Here is a 22,424-nt window from a genome sequence, read left to right as displayed (position 1 = left end):
AAAAAAAAAACAACTCACAAAAAAACTATCCTTCTCAAACTATTCCAAAATATTAAAGAGGAGAAAAGGCTACCAAAATTATTTTATGAGGCCAGCATTACCCTGATAACAAAGACAAAGACACTACAAAAAAAAGAAAATTATAGGCCAATATCCCTGATGAACATAGATGCAAAACTCAACAAAATATCAGCAAACTTAATTCAGCAATACATTAGAAAGATCATATACCATAATCAAGTGAAATTTACTCCTGGGATGCAAGATTGGTTCAATATCCACAAATCAATGGGATACACCACATAAACAAATTAAAGGATGAAAACATATGATCATAACAATAGATGCAGAAAAAGCATTTGACAAATTCCAACAGCCATTAACTGTGTAACTTAGATAAACTAATGAAACTAAATACTTCAGTTGCTCAACTGGAAAATAGAGATAATAATAGCATATTCATATGGTTATAGTAAGAAGTAAATTAAATAAAATTAAATGTATGAGGCCTGACAAACAACAGGTCTTCCATAAAGTTAGTATCTTTCTTAATTTCTCCAGCAAAATATTATCTAATCCTTGATTATGTCTTCTATGGGTCAGTAGCGCTTATCGGAAATAGAGACCCCCATCCCTTGCACATGTTTCCATCTATTTTATGGATACAGATTAATTTATCCATTATGGCTACAGACAATGCCTCTAACCACAGACTTTTGCACTGCACTGATATAAACACTCCTTATTGTGGGTAGTCTCCTTGATTTTAAAAATAAGTTGGGCCCTGGCTGGTTTGGCTCAGTGGATAGAGCGTCGGCCTGCGGACTGAAGGGTCCCAGGTTCGATTCCGGTCAAGGGCATGTACCTTGGTTGCGGGCACATCCCCAGTGGGGGGTGTGCAGGAGGCAGCTGATCGATGTTTCTCTCTCATCGATGTTTCTAACTCTCTATCCCTCTCCCCTCCTCTCTGTAAAAAATCAATAAAATATATTTAAAATAAATAAATAAATAAATAAAATAAAAAAAAAATAAGTTGGGACACAAATTTAAGTAAACTCCAGAAACACAAAGTAATTACTGGTAATTATAAGCTAAGCAGTTAAAAGGCATTTAAACATTCCATATAAAACAATAAAGATATAACACTATATTTTAAAAATTGGCTTGCAACTGCTTCAGTAGTTTGGGCCATGTGAGAAATAAGTGAACTACTTCATAGGAACAGTTCCCATGTTAAGGTCTCAACACGAGGCCAACTGTCAGATGCCTCTTCCAACTCATTCTAGCATTTTAACCTCATATTGAGAGACTAACTCTACTCTCAAGTGAATTCTACACTTTTATCAGGTAGATGTTTGGGAAAATAAAACTACTTTAGAGAAGAGACATTGACTAGGAATCAGAACAGACTACGTGGTATTTCCTGCAACAAGCCTTCAGACCAAAGAACCAAAAGGAAAACTACTTGTGTTCAAAAAGAGAATGTGCAAAGCTGGTGTTGCTCAGTGCAAACCTTCAACTGCAAGCCTAAACCACAACACAGGCAACACCGGTGAACTGAAACCAAGTCTGAAGGGTTCAGGCAGGAATACAGAACATGCTGGGTGACACATGAGGCCTGAGGTACAGATGGAAGAAAGGGATCAGGAGTTATTGACTGGAAAGCCAGCACAAGTTCAGGACCAGCAAAGGCTACAAAGATGAAGTGGACAGATCTTCTTTAGGAAAATAAAACAAAGACAATATTAAATTGAAAATTCAAGGAAAAGATAAAGATGAAGTTCGAAGGGCAAAAGAAAACCAACTTCACTACCAAGCCCTAAGGCAATAAATGGCAAATGGGAGCAGCAATACACTACAGTAATTAAGAACAACATTCAAGGACTAGAAGTACTAGTACAGTTCTAGTTTTTATTGAAAAATAGCACTTTTTCACTGGGTTCATATAAGAATTTGCCATGGCATGCAGTTGTTGTTTTTTTGTAAGTTCTTAACTTACAGTAACAAAAGTAGTCAACTTCTAAGCCTAAATCCCAGAAATTGTTAGTTTACTCTCACTGCCCAGCTCTGAAGAATCTGAGAACATTGCAGCTACATGAAAACCCCATCGCTGATCTGCAACAGGCTTTTCGGGGGATAGGCTAGAGTGACCATACTTACTGGAGTCCTCCCACTGGAGAAAATGTAGCTTCCATGCAGAATAATACAAAAATCCCAGGACCAGAAAAAGGCAGAGGGCTAGCAGCAGATTGCGCACAAACACCAAGAGTCCCATCTTCACATGATTTACAATTTCCTACATGACCTAAAAAACAAAACCACAAAATAAAACCAATTTAGGTCTTAAAAGAAAAAGCAATCATCTTACTGATATACTCTACCTTGAAATAAGTATTTATAGGAGAATTTTCAAATGAAGAACCTGGAATTACCAGTAAGTTCAAGACACAGCACGTTCCCACCTGCTCACCCGTGTCTAGGACAGCTTCACCAGTCACTCAGCAGTCATCTGTGTCCTGTCTCTCCCTCATTCCTGACATCCAATCAATGACCAAATTCTGGTAATTCCAACCTCCCAAATAAGTATCAGATCATATCCCCTCCCCACCATCACTACCCTCCATCCTTGTGACCACTATATTCCCAAAGACAAGTTTCCCTGCCTCCAAATTTGCATTCTCCCAAATCCATTTTCCACACAGCACAGCAGTCGTCGGTTAATAACACAAAATTTGACATTACTTCCCTACCTAAACCCCTCAGTATTAGTATTCTGCTGCTGCTGTAACAAAATACCACAGATTTAGCAGCTTGAAATAACACAAATTTATTTTCTCTGAGTTTTGTAGCTGGGTCCTCTGCACAGTCTCACAAGGCCAAAACCAAGCAGTCGGCAGGGCTTTCTGGAGACAAGAGATGGATCTGTTTCCAGGGTCATTCAGGCTGTTGGCCGAATTCAGTTCCTTGCAGCTGAAGGGCCGAGGTCCCGTTTCCTTGCCGGCTGTCAGACAGTCTTTGCTCCTGCGTTCCTTCTCATGTTTTCCATGTGGTCCCCCTCAGCCATGGTAGGTCAAGTTCCTCTGACTCTGAATCTCTCCAACTTCCCCTTCTACCACCAGCCAGATAAACTTTTTTGCTTTTCCAGCTCATGTGATTAGATGGGGCCCACTTGAATAATCCAGGAGAGCCCTGGCCGGAGTGGCTCAGTTGGCTGGAGCGTACACTAAAAGGTTTTGGGTTCAATTCTGCTCAGGGCATATACCTAGGTTGCGGGTTCAATCCCAGTTCGATCCCTGGTCGGGGTGCATGCAGGAGGCAGCCGATCAATGTTTCTCACATCAATGTTTCTTCTCTCCCTTCCTCTCTCTAAAATCAATTAAAAAATAAATAATCCATGCCCTAGCTGGTTTGACTCAGTGGCTAGAGCGTCGGCCTAAACACTGAAGGGTCCCGGGTTCAATTCTGGTCAAGGGCACATGCCTGGCTTGTGGGCTTGAGCCCCAGGAAGCAGATCAATGATTCTCTCTCATCATTGATGTTTCTCTCTCTCTTTCCCTCTCCCTTCCTCTCTGAAATCGATAAAAATATTTAAATGAATAAATAAATAAATAAATAAATAATTCGGGACCTAGCCGGTTTGTCTCAGTGGATAGAGCATGTGAGCACATGCAGGCTGAAGGGTCTAGGGTTCGAGTCCAGTCAAGGCTCAATCCCTGGCCTTGGGTAGGCTTGATCCCCAGGCCCAGTTGGGGCACATGAGGGAGGCAACCAGTCAATGTGTCTCTCTCACATCAATGGTTCTCTTTCTCTGTCTCTCCCCTTCCCTTCCACTCTCTTTAAAAATCAATGGAGGCCTAGCTGGTTTGGCTCAGTGGATAGAGTGTTGGCCTGCACACTGAAGGGTCCCGAGTTCGATTCTGGTCAAGGGCACATGCCTGGGTTGCGGGCTTGATCCCCAGTAGGGAGTGTGCAGGAGGCAACTGATCAATGATTCTCTTTCATCATTGATGTTTCTATCTCTCTCTCCCTCTCCCTTCCTTTCTGAAAGCAATAAAAATATATTTTCCAAAAAAAAAAAATCAATGGAAAAATATCCTTGGGTGAGGATTAACCATAAACAAACAAACAAATAAATAAATAACCCAGGATAATTTCCTCCTCCCTCCTCCAATTTTAAGATCCATAGCCTTAATTTTATCTGCAAAGTCCTTTTTGCCATGTAAGGAAACATATTTACAGATTCCGGGGACTAGGGTATCTTTGGGGGGCCATTCTACCTAATATCCCTTTCATTAAATTCTCATTTCTTTTAGAATAAAGTAATTGCTCTCAGAATCCAGCAGCTTCAGACTGTGCCCCATTTACTTTCCAACCATCTCTTGCTTCTCCCAACCTCATTTGTCTCTTATGCTCTAGCCATCCTATCTACTCACTGAACACTGTGGTACTGTTCCTCCCCCCGAGCCTGTCTGGAATACATTCTCCACCACCTTGTTTCGCCTGTTGCACATTCTTCGATACGCCCCTTAAATGTAACATCAGTCAAGAAGAATTCCCAAGACCACCCCTCCCCACCCACACTCAGATATCTTAGCCGCGAGATAACATACAAAGAAGAAATTATGTATAGATATTATAAATGAAGTGATAAAAAGTTATCACTGGCAGGTTATATAACTGTCTACCTAGAAAAGCCAAGATAATCGATTGTAAAAACATTAAAACTAATAGGAAGTAGGTGATTATAAGATTAAATCAAAAGCTTCTTAAACACTGTACCAGCAATAACCAATTAGAAAATGTAAAGGGGAAAAATTCCATTCATGATGGCAACAAAATCTACAAAATATCTAAAAATAAACTTAGGAGGGAATGGGCAAGATTTTCACCAAAGGACATAAAAGATACAAATACATACAGAGATAAAACAGGCTCCTTAAGTGAGAAGATTCAATCATGGAAATATGTCAGTTCTTCTGAAATGTCAGTTCTCTATAAATTCAGTCTAATTCCAGTCAAAATCCATGACTATTTTTTAAATATAAAATTAATCCAAATACTTCATGCCCAAGAATTTTTTTTAAGTGAAAATAATGAGATGAGGATTTGCTTTACCAGATATCAAAACCAACTGTTGTGCCTGAAAGTGGGAAAATGCTCAGGTAAGGACATGTAAAACGGAAAAAGAAGCCAGCTCGAGGGGCTCCTGGCCAGATCTGGAGCATTATAACCCACTAACAAGAATGTAATAAATGTGGAGAGAAGAGAACTCTCCTGTAGAGTGGAAGGTCAAGTAATGAATGCAGAAGGATTAATGTAATTAGAAAAGTCACCATTTAGCAACCATTTCAGTAATAATTCAGCTGAAAAAAAAGCAAAGGATGCTAAAATTAGTGGGTAAAATTTTGAGAAATGGGATCGTATACAGTATAGTCTTAAACTATCTCCCCACAAGATACTTATTAATTACAGAGAGGGAAAAAGTTAACTTTACAACGGGGAACTCTGAGAGACACTACCATAAACTAGCTGAAGGTATGATACGTGGAAGTTCTTTGTAATATTTTTGCAACTTTTTTAAGTCTAAAATTATTTTTAAAATAAAAGTTAAAAAAAAAGAAAAATGTTTTTAAACTAAATGCTCAAAGAAATGTTCAAATAGACATCCAATCCAAATAAGAGATTATGTAGCCACTTTACTAGTAGACGTTTATGAAAAAATATATATATATATTTTTAAGATATTTGAAATACAACTTTATTCTGATTCTAAACAAAAAGGAACGGGAATGACAGTAACAAACAAGGTTTCACCACTGAGTATTGTGATGCGACTGCAGCATTTTTATAAGGAAACAACTGCGTTCCAATATAGCTAAACATGCAGGTCCAGAAAGTGAAGGTGTTTTGTAACTGCCACATTCACCCTGAAGCCCGCTCCTCTCTTTCGGCTTCCCCAAGATCCAGCACAGGTTCCGCTTCGCTATATAATGAAGTGGCACCACAGGACAGTCGCCTATAAAACTAGACTTCTGACGCGGGGCTCCGGCTTCCCTCTCACAGGTCGTCATCTTCGTCCGGGAGCTCAGCGGCCTGAACACAACCTCTAGATCAGTGGTTCTCAACCTTCCTAATGCCGCGACCCTTTAATACAGTTCCTCATGTTCTGGTGACCCCCAATTTCATTGTTACAAATTGAACATAATTAAAGCATTGTGATTAATCACAAAAACAATATGTAATTATATATGTGTTTTCTGATGGTCTTAGGCGACCCCTGTGAAAGGGTCGTTCCACCCCCAAAGGGGTCGCGACCCACAGGTTGAGAACCGCTGCTCTAGATCATGCTCACACCGCGCTGCCAGTGCTGGGACCACGGCCACCTCTGGAGGGGCAAGAGCAGGCACGGCAACAAACTCCAAGCGAGGGTCTCCAATTCGCTTTCCAGCAAGCCAGAGGAAGGGCTTTCCAAAGCTGCCGTTCCTCCTGGCAGAAATGTCGTAGTACCGGAGACTCTCCTTTCGGTGAAGACCATTGATTTTGCCTCACTTTCCTGTCCTCGATGTCCACTTTGTTGCCACACAACACGATGGGGATGTTCTCACACACTCGCACCAGGTGGCGATGCCAGTTAGGCACATTCTTCTCAGTAACTCTCGAAGTTACTTCAAACATTGTAATGGCACGCTGGGCTTGGATGTCACCGCCGTCTCGCAGTCCCCTGAACTTCTCCTGGCCGGCCGTGTTCCCTTTGTCGGTGTGGCACACGAGGGAGTGCACCTCCATACCCAGGGTGGCTACGTACTTCTTCTCAAATTCACCTGCCAGGTGATGTTTCACCCAGGTCATTGTCCCAGTCCCACCGGCACCAACCAATACAAGTTTGAACTGAACTTGGGTTTTCTTTGGGCGGCCATGGTGATGTCACTTCTAGAACCGTCTTGAAAATATTTTAATAATGTTAAGATACAAGTATCATATACTCAACTAAAAACTAGACTAGAATGAAACATAAAAGGCTAAGCGATGAGTGCTGAGGACTTTTCTGGCTGGTGGGATGCACCTGGCCTCCTTGCACAGCCATGAAGGCACACAGGTAAAGGGGGCGGCTGCTCACAGGAGACTCCTCAGCAGGGACCAGGAGCACAGCAGTCTGGACGTAGCCCCTGCTCACATACTCATCTTATCTCAGAGGTGGTGTCTCTCTCCTGTCCAAAACCAATGCCACAAACACTAGTGCCACAGACTGTGCAAGGCACAGAGGACACCAAGACCATCCAACGCAGACCCCTGCCCTAGGCGTTGTCGGTCTTCTCACTTCCTGTTCATTCTTCAACCCAACACGGTCTGACCTGGCTTCCGCCTGGCATCTGAAACTGTGAGAAGAGATACGGCACGGTGCAGAGAGCCCTTTCTCTGTTCTCTTTGCCTCGCAATGCCGAGCCACCTTCCAGGCCTCTGTCCAAGTCTTAGCTCCTTCGGGACGCTTTCCTTAAATACAGCCCTATCCTGTGGCTGTGTGCGCTCCCCTAACACCCCATGCTACCTCTGTCACGGCATTTATAAAAAATGTTGTTTATTTTTGCCTTTGCAAAGAATCAGCGTACAGTTTAAAAGCAGAATCCATAACTTAGGTCTGTGAATCATCTGCATTTAACAGCATAACATCTAAGGCATAGCAACAGTGTGTTTAAAATTAAATAAATTTCTAATTAATGGCCCAATGTAGACATAATTAATATAGTTTGTACACATTCCAAAAAGTAATATATACTAGAGGTATAATTTGTGTATGTCTACATATATATATAAAATTTATATGTATATAAATTTTAAATATAGAGAAAAGTTTGGAATACTGTCTAAGGCTTTTTAAAATTCTCATTCTACAGAAATTCCCAAGGCAATCTCATTCCACTTCTGTGACTTCCTTTACCATCATTATCCCAAACTTTACATATTCTGTCTAGGTATCTCTAAGTTCCATGTCCATTTTTTAACTTCCTACTCTATACGAAGATCAAGCACGTCAAACTCAAAGGCTAACACGAGCCAAATAAACAAGGTATGTGGCCCATGGGCCGTGAGTTTGACATGCTTGATCTAGATCAGGGGTCCTCAAACTTTTTAAACAGGGGGCCAGTTCACTGTCCCTCAGACCGTTGGAGGGCCGGACTATAGTTTAAAAAAAAAAACTATGAACAAATTCCTATACACACTGCACATATCTTATTTTGAAGTAAAAAAACAAAACGGGAACAAATACAATATTTGTATTTGCATGTGGCCCGCGGGCCGTAGTTTGAGGACCCCTGATCTAGATGTTTCACAGATGCCTCAGACTTCCCCTTAAACCTCCTCTTTCCCTGTGTTCACTATCTCAATAAAAGGCAACACCTTCACAGATATTTTTGTCAGAAACCTGGAAATTATCCTTGACAACAACCTCCTTCTCACTCTCATCCCACCTTCCAAATATAACCAATCATCAGGTCCTATGAGTTTTACCTGTTAAATACTTCTGAAATCCATCCTGCCAGCATCCCATTTCAAGTCACCATAATCTTTTGTTGGCCTACTACTATAACCTCCTAATAAGCCTCCCATATCCATTCTTGATCCTAATTCATTCTCCACATAGTAGCCAATGTGAATTTATTTCACTTTGTAAAATTCCCACTATCTGTAGGGTAAGTCCCAAACCCCTTAACAAGGCCTATAAGACTCTGCATAGCCCTGGCCAGTTTGTCTCAATGGAATAGAGCGTCCGCCTGCAGACTAACAGGTCCCAGGTTCAATATGGTCAAGGGCACATGCCCGGGTTGCGGGCTCAATCCCCAGTACGGGGCGTGCAGGAGGCAGCCGATCAATGATTCTTTCTCATCATCATTGATGTTTCTATCTCTCCCTCTCCTTTCCTCTCTGAAATCAATAAAAAAAAAAATACTCTGCATAATCTGGCCCCTGCCCACCTCTTGCCCCACATCTCTTACCACCTCACCTCTGTGAGTCTGCAACATTGCATGTTTTGAACATGTTCTCTCCCAACGTCAGGCTAAATCCTCCTTGACCCCAGCATTTCATCTAACCAACTCCCAATTATTCTTTAAGTCTCAGCTTAAAGGTTAATTCCTGAGGAGCCTCACCTGTCTCTACACTTCAGGTTAGGTCTCCCTCTTATAAATTCTCACAATCCCTGTATATTCCCATCCCGTTACTTATAATCTTACTAGAGGCCCAGTGCACAGATTCGTGTACCAGTGGGGTCCCTCGGCCTGGCCTGCAGGGATCGGGCCAAAACTGGCTCTCCGGAATCCCCCAAGGGGTTTCGGATTGCGAGAGGGCGCAGGCCAGACTGAGGGACCCCACTGGTGCACGAATCCGTGCACCAGGCCTGTAGTATGCATATAAAATCTTTGGTAATCTCTTCCCGCCTTCCCCCGTTGCCCCCTTCCTCTGAGATTCATCAGTCTGTTCCATGTTTCCATGGACCCTTTCACAGGGGTCGCCTAAGACCATCGGAAAACACATATATAATTACATATTGTTTTTGTGATTAATCACTATGCTTTAATTATGTTCAATTTGTAACAATGAAAATACATCCTGCATATCAGATATTTACATTACGATTCATAACAGTAGCAAAATTACAGTTATGAAGTAGCAACGAAAATAATTTTATGGTTGGGGTCACCACAACATGAGGAACTGTATTAAAGGGTCGCAGGATTAAGAAGGTTGAGAACCACTGATCTAACCCCTGATGGTCAGTGTGCATTATAGCTATCGGTCTGATGGTCACTTAGGCTTTTATATATAAAGAAGAGTATTTGTTAAACATTTATATTCTGGCTAATCTAGGCAGGAAACATGTCTATTGTATCACTGCTAGGTATTCAAAAATTATCTGTTCACTGACCGAATAGTCAGTCAGTAATAGTATGCATAAAAAAGGTAAAAAGGCAGTAAGGTACATAAAGCTAGGTTATTTTAATTAACCATAAAAAGAAAACTAAAATTTGAACTCACTGAAACAAATTCACCAAACTCCTGTCATTTCTGAAACATCCTACAATAGGGTTTGTGGTTTTGTTTGTTCATTTTTTTTTTTTTAGAATTATACCAGGCAACAACTTTTTTTTTCTTTTTTTTTTTTAATATATTTTATTGATTTTAGAGAGGAAAGGAGAGGGGGAGAGAGAAACATCAATGATGAGAGAGAATCATTGATTGGCTGCCTCCTGCACGCCCCTCACTGGGGATGGAGCCTGCAACCCAGGCATGTGCCTTTGGCCGGAATCGAACCCGGGACCCCTCAGTCCGCGGGTCGATGCTCTATCCATTGAGCCAAACCAGCTATGGCCAGGCAACAACTTTTTGTCTGAAATGTCAGAATTTTGCCAACTTTCAAATATCAGCCATAATGGATATGAACTCAATTATAATAAAATTACACAGAGCAAAAACCACAAAGTATTTCCTGAGCATGTCTCCTGTGAATATTTTTGAGGCAAGCTAATTAGAAGTTATTACGTACTATTTATTATCCAGCTTCCCAAACAAGTTACTGAAAAGCTCATTAATTTTTTTATAACATTTTTGTTGAATGCACACCTCCTATTCAGACTTTATGCATGACTAAGCAGATTTAAGTAGTCAATTAATATGCAATATATTAAATTATCCTATGCAGAAGAACTGTGCGTTTTCTAATTGCAAGTCAATGTAAGGGATAAAATAATTCATATTGCTAATATTCATATATCACTTACTGTGAACCAACTACAGTTCTAAGCGTTTTGTATGATTTAACTCACTGAATCTTCTCAACAATCCTATGAAGTTATCATTCCCATTATATAGAGAAGAAACTGAGGCACAGAAAGGTCAAATTATCTTATCTAAGGTCATAGTGCTAGTAAATGGCAGAGCCAGAATTCAAATCCAAATGACCTGGCTTCAGTTATATAACATTTTTCATTTGAAGAGGCAAGAGTTTATCAGAACAGTAATAAAAAGGAATCAGTAGCGGATTTAAACAAAAATACTGCAACAAAAGTGAAAAAAAGGAATGGGGAAGGAGGAACATGGTAGAAAAAATTTTGTCACAGAACAGATAAAGGTCATTAACAAAGATCCTCCCAGCTGGCCCACACCCAAATGGCTCTATAAGCCAAGAGCAAACTGAGAGCAGAGAGAGATTAAAGGCAGAGCTCAGGGAAAAACCAGTAAAACAACATTTTAAAAATAAAATTCAATTAGCCCTCATAAAAGTGAACAAAATCTTCAATGGAAGAGAGCATAGTGGACATTGCTGAAAATACGAGTCATGAAGGCCATGCTGGATTAAAAAAAAAAAAAAAAAAAGAGCAAGTTAACATGAAAAATAAGTTTAAAAGGAATGCCAAAACAACCCCCAAAAAAACATGTAGCAATGGCAGTCATAGACCCAGCATAAGCATAACTGGTATCTGAAAAACAGAACCAAGCAAATGGAACCAAAAAGGATATGGATGGGGATGGGCGGAGGGGCAAGCATCTCACTGTGGTTTTGCTTTGCATCCCCCTGATGGCTAATGATGTTGGGCATCTCCTATGTGCTTAATTCTTTGTTTCTTATCAACCTGTCTCGTGTTGCTCCAATTCTGTTATAGCTAATAATTCTTACACTAAAGTTTACCTGCTCAAAGTACCATGTGGTTTCATTCTCCTGACTGGACCCAGACTCCTGTAAATATGGGCAGTCAGTAACTTTCTAACTAGAACTCAGATATCTACCAAGGTTTACAAAATAGAAGACAGTCATGGCCGGTGTGGTTCAGAGGTTGAGCATCGACCTACAAACCAGGAGATTGCAGCTTGATTCCCGGTCAGGGCACATGCCTGGGTTATGGGCTCGATCTCTAGTGTGGGTGTGCAGGAGGCAGCAGATAGATTCTCTCTCATCATTGATGTTTCTCTCTCTTTCTCCCTCTCCCTTCCTCTCTGAAATCAATGAAAATGTATTAGAAAATAGAAGACAGAAAAGCTGAAAAATATTTTGTCCCTGATCAAATGCTCCCTTTAGAAGTACTAAGAAAAAGCCTGGGGGGGGGGGGGGGGGGGGGGAAAAGTCCAAGGAAACAAAAGCTTTAGTTTTCATTTTGTATCTTTTTTTTTTTTTAGACCAAAAACAAAAAAGCTTTCTGAATAGGAGCTGTGAAGGTTTGGTTTTATTGGGTTTTTGCTGATTTTTTGAATGGTGTTCAGAGGATAAGGGTGTGCTAGGGGGAGGAAATGAAACATGAGAAACTTACTGAATGTGCTAGGAGGAGGGACTGAGGCATGGAAAGGGATTGTGTTAGGGTCAGGGACCGTAGAAGAAAAATTGCTAGATTGTCTTAGAAAAACAATGTGTTATGATATGCTCCAGCCAGGTGTGACTCCGTTTACCTCCCCTTTGTGCTTATGAACTTTCTGTGAACTTCTAAGGAACAGCTAATGAAATGCTTTGTATTTTTTTTAACACTGTTTTGCTATAAAGGATCATACTGCACCCTTGGTCTTGGCCACATGCTGCAAACCTTCCCAGAGGGGGAAGGTGCGGGCTGTGGTCAGCTGGCCAGCTTAATAAAGGCTCTTAAATTTAAATTCTGAGTCGGTGGTCTATCTCGCTGAGCCAACCCATAACAAGGGTTCTAGGCATACTGTTTTTAATTGGAGAAAGGTGACTTCTATGTGAAAGATTTAAAATGCTGAATGCAATCGGTCTTGAGAAAGTTTACCTGGAATGTTAGAAAAGATAACCTTCCTTTGCCGGGCCAAATGAAATAAAAGGATGGCCAGTGTTAAAGGGAGGTGGCAATATGTCCAGAAAACTAGAAGCAGAAAATTGTAGCATGAAAACAGTCAATACCAATACTGAAACGAATGGGCATGGCTGTGTTTCAATAAAGCCTGCAGGCCAGTTGGCCAACCTCTGCTCTGTTCTGTATATGGACACACAACATGTAGCAAAAGCATAAGAACACGTGTGAGAATTTAACACTTTAAATTCAACACAGTGTATTCTCTGGTGAAACAGGGAGGAGACTGGCAGGAAATACACAAGAGGCATTTGCTAGAAATGTAATATTCTATTTATTTTTTTAAAAACCTGACACAATAGGAATATTAAGATTTAATGATGGGTATCACCATATTGTTCTGTTCTTGTATGTGTGAAATATATCATAAGAATATATGACATAAATGTTCCCTTTCATTGCTATTATTTCTCTGAGACTTTAGATGTCTTAAACCTAGGTAGTAGTTCCATACTATTTATCTGCCCATATCTTTAAAAAAAAAAAAAAAGCAGGGAAAGAAATTAATATTGCAGAATTATTATACTGAACTATGCTGGAAGCTATGCCATCTTATCAGTCCAGGCGGAAGCCATTATTATGCACCTGAGTAGAGCAGTGGGAACACAGTGTGACACAAGCAGCTAAAGCATAAACAAGGTACAGGCATTATGAGATGGTGGAAATTAGTAACTGGCTGTGAGGGTTAGGAAAAGCTTCAGCAAAGATGAAGCAGCAAAAGGGTAGGAGAGGCCTTGTATGCCATGCTAAGGAGTCTGAAATGTATCCCACTGGCAATGAAGAACCACTTAAGGGATTAAGTAGAGAAATGACCTCGTCAGATCTGTATTTTAGAAAGGTCACTCAGGTAACAATATGGAGGGCAGCCTGGAGAAGGCTCAGGCGAGAGCAAGAAGACACCACGTAACAGCCAGGCCCTTGGCTTCACAAAGGACGTACAGCCCTAAGATTCCGTGGATGCCCAAGGGCCTTACATAAGATGGCTGAGTATTTGCATATAACCTATGCACATCCCCACATATACTTTAAATCACCCCAAATTTTTTATAATACCTAATGCACTGTAAGTAATGGTTGTTACACTGTATTGCGTAGGGAATAATGACAAGAAAAAAGTCTGTGCATGTTCAGTACAGGCTCAACTATCTAGGCCTAACTACATAGTGCATGCCAGCAACAACGTAACACTTCACCACCCCCACCCCCCAATATGTTTGAGCCTCTGTTGATTGAATCCACAGATAGAGCAAGCCAGCTGCTATCTCAAAGGGTACTCAAAATGATTCACCACGGCAGCAAAGGAAAATGCCAGCACTCGACCTGAAGAGTATCATGCTAAGTGAAATAAGTCAGTTACAGAAAGACAAGTATCTCATGATCGCACTCATATGTGGAATCTAAGTAACAAAATAAACTGATGAACGGAGTGGATCCAGAGACATGGAAGCATGGAACAGAGTGCGGGATCTCAGAGGGAAGGCGGGGGAGGGTAGGCAGGTGGGAGGTAATCAACCAAAGACCTTGTTATGCATATATGCATAACCCATGGGCACAGACAATAGGGAGGTGAAGGCCTGGGGCGGGAGGTTGGGGGGTTGTTAATGGGGGGGGGGGGAACATATGTAATACTTTCAACAATAAAGAATTATTTTTTAGAAAAGAAAATACCAGAACTCTTGTTTATGAACTTTATTGACACTGGCCTCCTCACACAATCCCTATGTCTGTGGCACATGGGGTTCAGGAAGTGTGGAAGCTCCACAGCCTGGGGGGCAGTGGTGTCATCACTCATTTGTTTTGTGATGCAGTGCAGTTCATGTGCCACACAATGACATCAATGTGGTCAGTTTCAGAAAAAAATGATCTTTTCAATAAGATCACAACCCAACTTGACAATGAGATGGTGAGTAACCATGAAACTCTTGCACCTCAAAGAAGTTCTCTGGTTGTCATCTGGTCAAGTGCATATAAGATTTCTGGGACTTAAAGAGCATTTGTATATTTTTCTCTTACAAAAATACTAGTGTTCCAAGTTCAATGTCGTCTTCTGGGATGACAAATGTCTATTAGAAGGATGTACCTAGCAGATATTCCAAAAATACACACATCTGTCCTTTCAAAATAAAGGAGGTCTAACAAAAGGTGGAAACTTTAAAATAATAAACTATGCTGAGTACATTTTGAAAATATGTGTCAATTTTTCTATCCTTATGTTTTCGTTGCAAAAAAGATGTAAAAGAGTTTTTTTGGTTTGAACCACACATGAAAACTCTCACATCTGCCCTGCCCAGGTGGCTCAGTTGGTTGGAGCATCATCCCATACACCAAAGGGTGGCGGGTTCGATTCTTGGTCAGGACACATACATAGGTTTCAGGTTCAATACCCGTTTGGAGTGTGTACAGGAGGTAAGCAATTGATGTTTCTCTCTCTCTCTCTCTCTCTCTCTCTCCCCCTCTCCCTCTCCCCCCCTTTCTTCCTCTCTCTTTAAAATCAATTTTTAAAAAATAATAAAATAAAAACTCTCACATCTGTATGCCAGGAGTTTTCAAACTGTGATCCAAGACCCCAAAACCCTTTCAGTGAGTCCACAGGTTTAAAACCATTTTCATAATAATTACCAGACAGTCTTTGCCTTGTTCACTCTCATTCTCTCACAAGGGTCCAGCAGAGTTTTCCAGAGGCTAATGGAGTGTGTGCCTGTGTATGATTGCGATTTAAAATCTTCTCAGTAATTTGGGGACATTAAATATCAATAGACAAACCTACAAAAATGAAAGTTCTTTGGAGTCTTGAATAATTTTTTAATTTGTAAAGGAGTCCTGAGACCAAGAAGTTTGAGAATCACTGATATACACTTTAAAACTTAATGACTGAATTTTCTAACCTATGTTTAACATATTTCAAACACAAGGTTTCAGTGGCTTTTCAAGTCATGTTAAGAATACATTAACTTGCCATCTTTCCATTGTTCTGTAAGAAAACTGACATCAAGAAAAAGGGAAATTTACTGACATGTAGACAAATAATAAGGCAGTAGATGACATTCAATCAGAATAACATAAATTAAGTTGTAGAGGAGTTCAGAGAGGAGGAATTCCTGTCAGCCAGGATGACCAGGGAGGAACCTAATGGAGAACAAATCTAAATTAAAACCCCATTATCGTCTTTAAAAACATGTTCAGAAGACTGAGGAGGAGTAACATTTCAGGGGGAGGTAGGCAACAGTAACAATGACGACAGGCTGAAGGAAAAGGGCATACATTTTAGCAGCCCAAGCAGTGAGCACATAATAACATCAGTGTCACAAGTGTGTGTCTGTCAGCCAGGATGACCAGGGAGGAACCTAATGGAGAACAAATCTAAATTAAAACCCCATTATCGTCTTTAAAAACATGTTCAGAAGACTGAGGAGGAGTAACATTTCAGGGGGAGGCAAGCAACAGTAACAATGACGACAGGCTGAAGGAAAAGGGCATGCATTTTAGCAGCCCAAGCAGTGAGCACATAATAATAACATCAGTGTCACAAGTGTATGCACACATGCATGTGGGACTTCTGAGTGAGGGCTGGGACAGCTGAATAGCCATATGCAATCTACTGGCACTTAAACAATGTTTAAGTTGGTATGATATTCATATCAATTCTTCCCTTCTCAATCTCAGAATAATTCCCTCAGGCCTAACACTCCCAAATCAGCATCATCAATCATTTAAGATGTATAAGTAAAACAATAATGTTGGCAATGGTTATCTCTAGGTGGTGGGATTTAAGGCTAATGATCACTTATTATGAACCAGGTAATATACTAAACATCAGGAATCCTAAAGCTAGTACTTTTATTATAAGAGATATCTTATGTGTCTAATAGCATAGTACTTTATGTGTCTAATAGCACAGTACCAGGTTGTTGTTTTTTATTATAAGAGGTACTAGAGGCCCAGTGCACGAATTCGTGCACCAGTGGGGTTCCTTGGCCTGGCCTGCAGGATCAGGATGAAACCAGCTCTCCGACACCCCCCAAGGGGTCCTGGATTGCAAGAGGATGCAGGCCAGGCCAAGGGACCCCACCGGTGCACGATCGGGGCTCCAGGAGGGCTCCAGGGTGTGTCCGGCCCATCTGGCTCAGTCCCAATTGGCTGCACCCCAGCAGCAAGCTAACCTACCAGTCGGAGCATCTGTCCTCTAGTGGTCAGTGCATGTCATAGCGACTGGTTGACTGGTGGACTGTCTGCCCACTGGTGGTCAGTGCACATCATAGCGAGCAGTTGAGCAACCTTAGCATATCATTAGCATATTACACTTTGATTGGTTGAACGGACAACCAGGCCACCGGACACTTAGCATATTAGGCTTTTATTATATAGGATATGTCTAACAGCACAGTACCTATGCATTTCACTGAGCCAAGCAACCTTGAAAGATGAGTATTTTAATCCCAATTTAACAAATTTGAGAACCAGAACCAAGAAGAAACAGAGGTTCTGCTCATAGTTACACCATAGAAACTGGTGAAGCCATGACCAAAATCCTGGCCTACTAACTCATATATAGTCCTCTCTTCTACCCCTAGGAAGGACATGGACACATCCTCATGTTACTGCAGCAGCCTAACTGGTATCCTTCCCGCCAGTCTCACCTCATTCTAATCTCTCCTCGTACATAAATATTTTATGGCTCTTGTGTAGGAGGCACGGTACTATGGTTGCAAACCTCAGAACTTCCCATGTCAGGGAAATAGGATATTCGCTACTCTGCTTCCTTCACGTGCAGTAATCTGAAAAGGTAAAGCTGATAAAGTAATTTCCTACCTTTGAATCCTTCAAGTGGCTCCTGATCATCTGCAACACAGAGCTGTAACTCCAGGACTTACAAAGCCTTCACGATCTGACTTCTGCAGCCTCCACACACTCCCCAAACACAGCCTGATCTCTTACCATTCAAGCATCTTCAGGATGTAGTCACTCTTTTGTGTATCTAGGCCACTGTATACATTGTTTCCTGTCTGAAAAGCCTTTTAAACCCACATCCACCCAGCTAATAACTAGTGATTCTTCAAGACTGAGGTTAGGTGTGAACTTCTGGAAAACCATTATTTATATTCCCAGTGTGAATACAGGAGATTCCCACAGGACCCACAAACACCCTTGTTACAATGTATTCTAACTGCTACTTTACTGGCTTCTGGTTCCACCACACTACAGGGTCTTTGAGGCCAGGGACATACCTTCCATGTTTATCATGCCAGGACCTAGCATAGAGCCTAGCACAGAACTTGTGTTCAATAAATATTTGTGGGATGACAAGAGTGCCTAGTCTAGTGGGAGACACAAACATATATACAACTAAGTAAAGTAAGCTAGATGGCAAGAATGCTATCCAAGAAAGGAGAAAAGAACGGTAGGAAGCCCTGGGGGGACCTTCTACCTACATCCCCGGAGTCGCCTTACCTGATTTCTCAGTTTCTTCAAATCCTGCTGCTGCCGCTGCTGATGACAATAAGCATGATCATGAGTGCCTACTCTGACAGGTACTGTGTGAAGCGCTTTACATAAACAAACTCACTGAATCCTCCTAACTGCATTTCATTGATAAGGAAACTCAGGCTCAAGAAGAAGGCACTTGCTCAATGTCAGACAACTGGTGGCAGAGCCAAGATTTCAAAACAGGTCTTATCTCCTGAACCAAGGCTCCAAAGAGCACCCTGTGCTTCTATTCTTCATCAAAAGTGAAATCTCCCCCCCAGTTATCAAAGCTGGATAGACTCAACTGAGCCCAGTTAAACCAATAAGGTTGAAGTAAGATGCCTTTTGATGTTAACCATTCAAGTGAAAATGTATCTCAAGTTATTACACACCTCCGGGCTTTTTATTATTATTATTATTTGATTTTTAGAGAAAGAGGAAGGGAGATGGATAGAGAGGTAGAAACATCGATGAGAAAAATCATTGATCAGCTGCCTCCTGCACACCCCCTAGTGGGGATGGAGCCTGCAACCCAGACATGTGCCCTGACCAGGAATCAAACCAGCAACCTCTTGTTTCATGGATTGATGCTCAACAACTGAACCACACCGGCCTGGCCTGGCTTAAGCTGAATATCTTAAATGTAATTTAACTTTTGTGGATGCCTCATGACCATTCCTGTGCTCATCACAGAGGATGCTGTGAAACAGTGTCCCCTTAGGAATGACTGCGCTGGGATATCACCGATTGCCCTTGTATCCTGTGAGCACGTATAATGCTCATGATGGAGTTCCCAATCCACCCTCATGCCCATGCCTAGTTGAGCTATTATTTCTTGCTACTGTCAAAGTTTGTCTCTAGTAGCCCATCTGCTTTTGCTACCTCTAATCTTCTATGAGCCATGATACCCATAGAGATGTAACAGTCATTTGTGCTATTCACAAATCATTTCTGGCTCTTTGCTTCCCAAGCACATGCCAAGACTGCAACTCCCTGTGCTTTTTTAAAGTTAGGCATGGCCAGCCCTGGCCAAGTAGCTCAGATGGATTGAGCATCATCCTGATATGCCAAGGAAATGGGTTTGATTCCTGGTCAAGGCACAACAAATCAGTCAATATCTCTCTCCCTCTCTCTCTCTCTCTCTCTCTCTCTCCCTCTCTCCTCCCTCTCTCTTCCTTTCCCATCAATAAATTAAAAATAATTTAAATCTAAAGTTAGGCATGGCCATGTCAGCCAATGAAATGTGAATAAAAGTGACATATGCCACTTTGGGACAGAAACTTTAAAAGCCAGTTACCCTGAGCACCATCTTTCAGTCGATCAAAATTATCATGGAAATATCATGTCAAATGGAGTTTCCATCAGCCCGGGTCCGTGTGACTGTGAGGAGCAGAGCTCCCTGTGCACCCGTGTGGGACATGTGGACTGAAAGAGAAGTCCACTTTTATTCTGTGAAGCCACTGAAGTCTTGAGGTTTTTGTTAATGCAGCCTAACCCAGGCTCCAAACCAATACACCATCTCTCAGGAAGCAATTCTCTCACACAAGTCACTTTATTTGCAGATTTTATGATGAATATTTTTTTGGCACAAAGAATTTTTCTTTGCAGCCATCCTGGTTCAAAGCTATATTCAATATAAAATATATTGGCCAAACACCTACTATGTACAAAACACTGTGCTAGATGAGAAAGAAGACAACCCATGTCTTGAAAGAACTTCAGCCTGGGATTGGCAACTGTGCCAAAAAAGGCAGACTCTGGTGTTATAATGGTTTAAACGAGAGACAAGTCCCATCTAGATGGGAGAAGAGTACAGAACGGTTTCACAAAGGAAATTTCTTATCAAATGGCCCTGAAACATGAGTGAGAACCAACAACTAGAGATTGAAAGGGGTCATTTAAGATAGAAAAAGCAACAGGAGCAAAGATATAGAGCACAAAGAGCAAACAGTTCCACTGATCTGGAAAATATAATGAAATCTAAGGGAATGGCAAAAAATGAATTTACCCATACTGCCCATGCCAGGCTTGGTCTGTGCTTAATTCAACAGACAGTAAAGAGCCATTAAATCTTAGCTGGGGAAGTGATGGTAGTACACAAGATGAATGGGAAGAAAGAAAACAATTTAGGGGGTTTCTGCAATAATTCAAGGAAATGGTATATCAAAGGCCCTAAATCAGTGTGATGAGAGGAGGAACAGAAAGAAGCAGATGCCAGAAATAGTGCAGAGGCAGTAGCAAAAGACTCTGCATCCCAGCTGGTTTGGCTCAATGGGTAGAGCGCCAGCCTATGGACTGAAGCGTTCTGGGTTCGATTCCGGTCAAGGGCACGTACCTTAATTGCAGGCTCGGGAGGCAACCAATCAATGTGTCTCTCTCACACTGATGTTTCTCTCTCTGTGTCTCTCCCCCTCCCTTCCACTCTCTCTAAAAATCAATGGAAAAATATCCTCGGGTGAGGGTTAAAAAAAAAAAAGAAAGAAAGAAAAAAAGACCCAGCAACCAGCTGAACCCAGGGGGAGAAAAACGGCAAGAATGATTCTTGAAGTATGACTCCCGAGTAGTGGAGAGCACTGTTATTCCACATAGCTGAGGTTAATCAGCAAAGTCACAAGGCAAATAAGGTGGTGCTATGCGCTCTTTTCTAATGGCTGACTCCAGCGTCATCTGAAGTAAATACTACTTGTTTATCTTTTGCTCCATCGAGGAAAAGTTGCCTCTTAATTTGTTACTATCTTACAGCCTGCTTTTTCCAACAGGAAACTCCCTGGAACCACCACAGGCATTCCAGGCTCTCCCCTGCCGCCTTTACCATCCTCCATCCTCTACCATCCTCACTTTCTCATCTCTTCGCTTCTCCTTCCTCATCATCCACCCAGGCCTTCCCACCCATGCTCAACTGAACTCCTTTTCCTGCAGTCTTATAGTATCCACTGCCTCAGAATCCTAGAGGCCATATCATTAGTCAACCAATTTCCAGTGTGCTCTTTATTCCCACAACTTATAGGCCCATTAGAGTAAGTCTGGAGTTCCCCACATCTGTATTGCTTTGCACCCAATATATACTCAATAGGCACTATGGCTTATCCAAAATCAATTGGTTTCTAAGAATATGCACATCTTACTTCCTCATGTGACATGTGAAATGGAGAGATTCACCACTTAATACTTCAAAATTTCCTTTAGTTAGTCTTTAATCTTAGGAGCTGCTATTGCCTTAAGAAATTATTTGAAAATATCATTTTGTCATAAATCTTCGTGCCAGCTTCCTTTTAGTCCTTTTGACTTGAAGGTATAGCACAGTTCAGTGATCATCACTCCAGGGTGATTATGACCTAGAAATAACCGAATTTTCCATGCTGATTATTTTACTTTCAGAATCCTAATAAGTGCATTTCCCCCACCTTCCTGTTCAACTGGCTAAAGTATACATATAGATTATTGATTTTCAACCTTTTTCATCTCATGGCACACATAAACTAACTACTAAAATTCTGCGGCACACCAGAAAATGTTATGTTTTTTGCTGATCAGACCAAAAAAAAAAAGGTGACATTTTGATTCGTTCAACACCGGATAGCTATTGTTGTGTTGGCTGATGTCCTTTGTTATTTTACAGCCTAAGGAAAAAGAGTCAGTACCCCTGACTCTATAGTGAGTTACTGCATGTTTTAAAAGTTCTTGCCGCACACTGGCTGAAAATCGCTGGTATGGATCATTCAAGGTGTATCCATAGAAAAGTGTTGTGCGTGTGTTTTAACAAAGTAACAGCTGTCTTCCCTGATCCCTCTCTCAATTAACTACAATGATTCAATTCCGTTTCACTCCTTCCTCGTGTCAGGGGCACACAAATAGAAATAAAGTTTATTAAGGAATTATAAAAATAGCCCTGCTGTAAAAAGGAATCCAAAATATTCGTGGGATACTGTCCTAACCAAACCTCATCACTAAGACATTTCCTCTTGCAAGCGCGAGCGAGTCAACAGCGGGGAGAAGTGTCGCAGGAGAGGAAGCCCGGGCGGCGTACATGCCGACCAAACTGGCCCCGGCCCCCGAACACCTGGTGCCAGCAGGGCATGAGCACCGAGCCCCTCCCCGTCCGCCGCCGAGGCC

General features: G+C 41.5%; 1 protein-coding gene and 1 pseudogene across 2 annotated transcripts in view; both read right to left on the bottom strand.

Moving 5' to 3' along the window:
* Positions 1-2,301, bottom strand: part of ST3GAL3 (ST3 beta-galactoside alpha-2,3-sialyltransferase 3) — a 156,981-nt gene extending 154,680 nt beyond the window's left edge. For both annotated transcript variants that reach the window (XM_005866618.2, XM_005866611.2), the window contains exon 1: positions 2,161-2,301. In XM_005866618.2, coding sequence (XP_005866680.1) covers positions 2,161-2,275 — 115 coding nt within the window. In that variant the 5' untranslated portion in view covers positions 2,276-2,301. The remainder of the gene's footprint in view (positions 1-2,160) is intronic.
* Positions 2,302-5,922: 3,621 nt separating this feature from the next.
* LOC102252480 lies at positions 5,923-6,924 on the bottom strand (annotated as a pseudogene).
* Positions 6,925-22,424: the final 15,500 nt, after the last annotated feature.

This window comes from Myotis brandtii, unplaced genomic scaffold, assembly GCF_000412655.1.
Source record: "Myotis brandtii unplaced genomic scaffold, ASM41265v1 scaffold235, whole genome shotgun sequence".
NCBI classification, from domain to species: Eukaryota; Metazoa; Chordata; class Mammalia; order Chiroptera; family Vespertilionidae; genus Myotis; species Myotis brandtii.
This window is presented reverse-complemented; position numbering and strand designations above follow the sequence as displayed.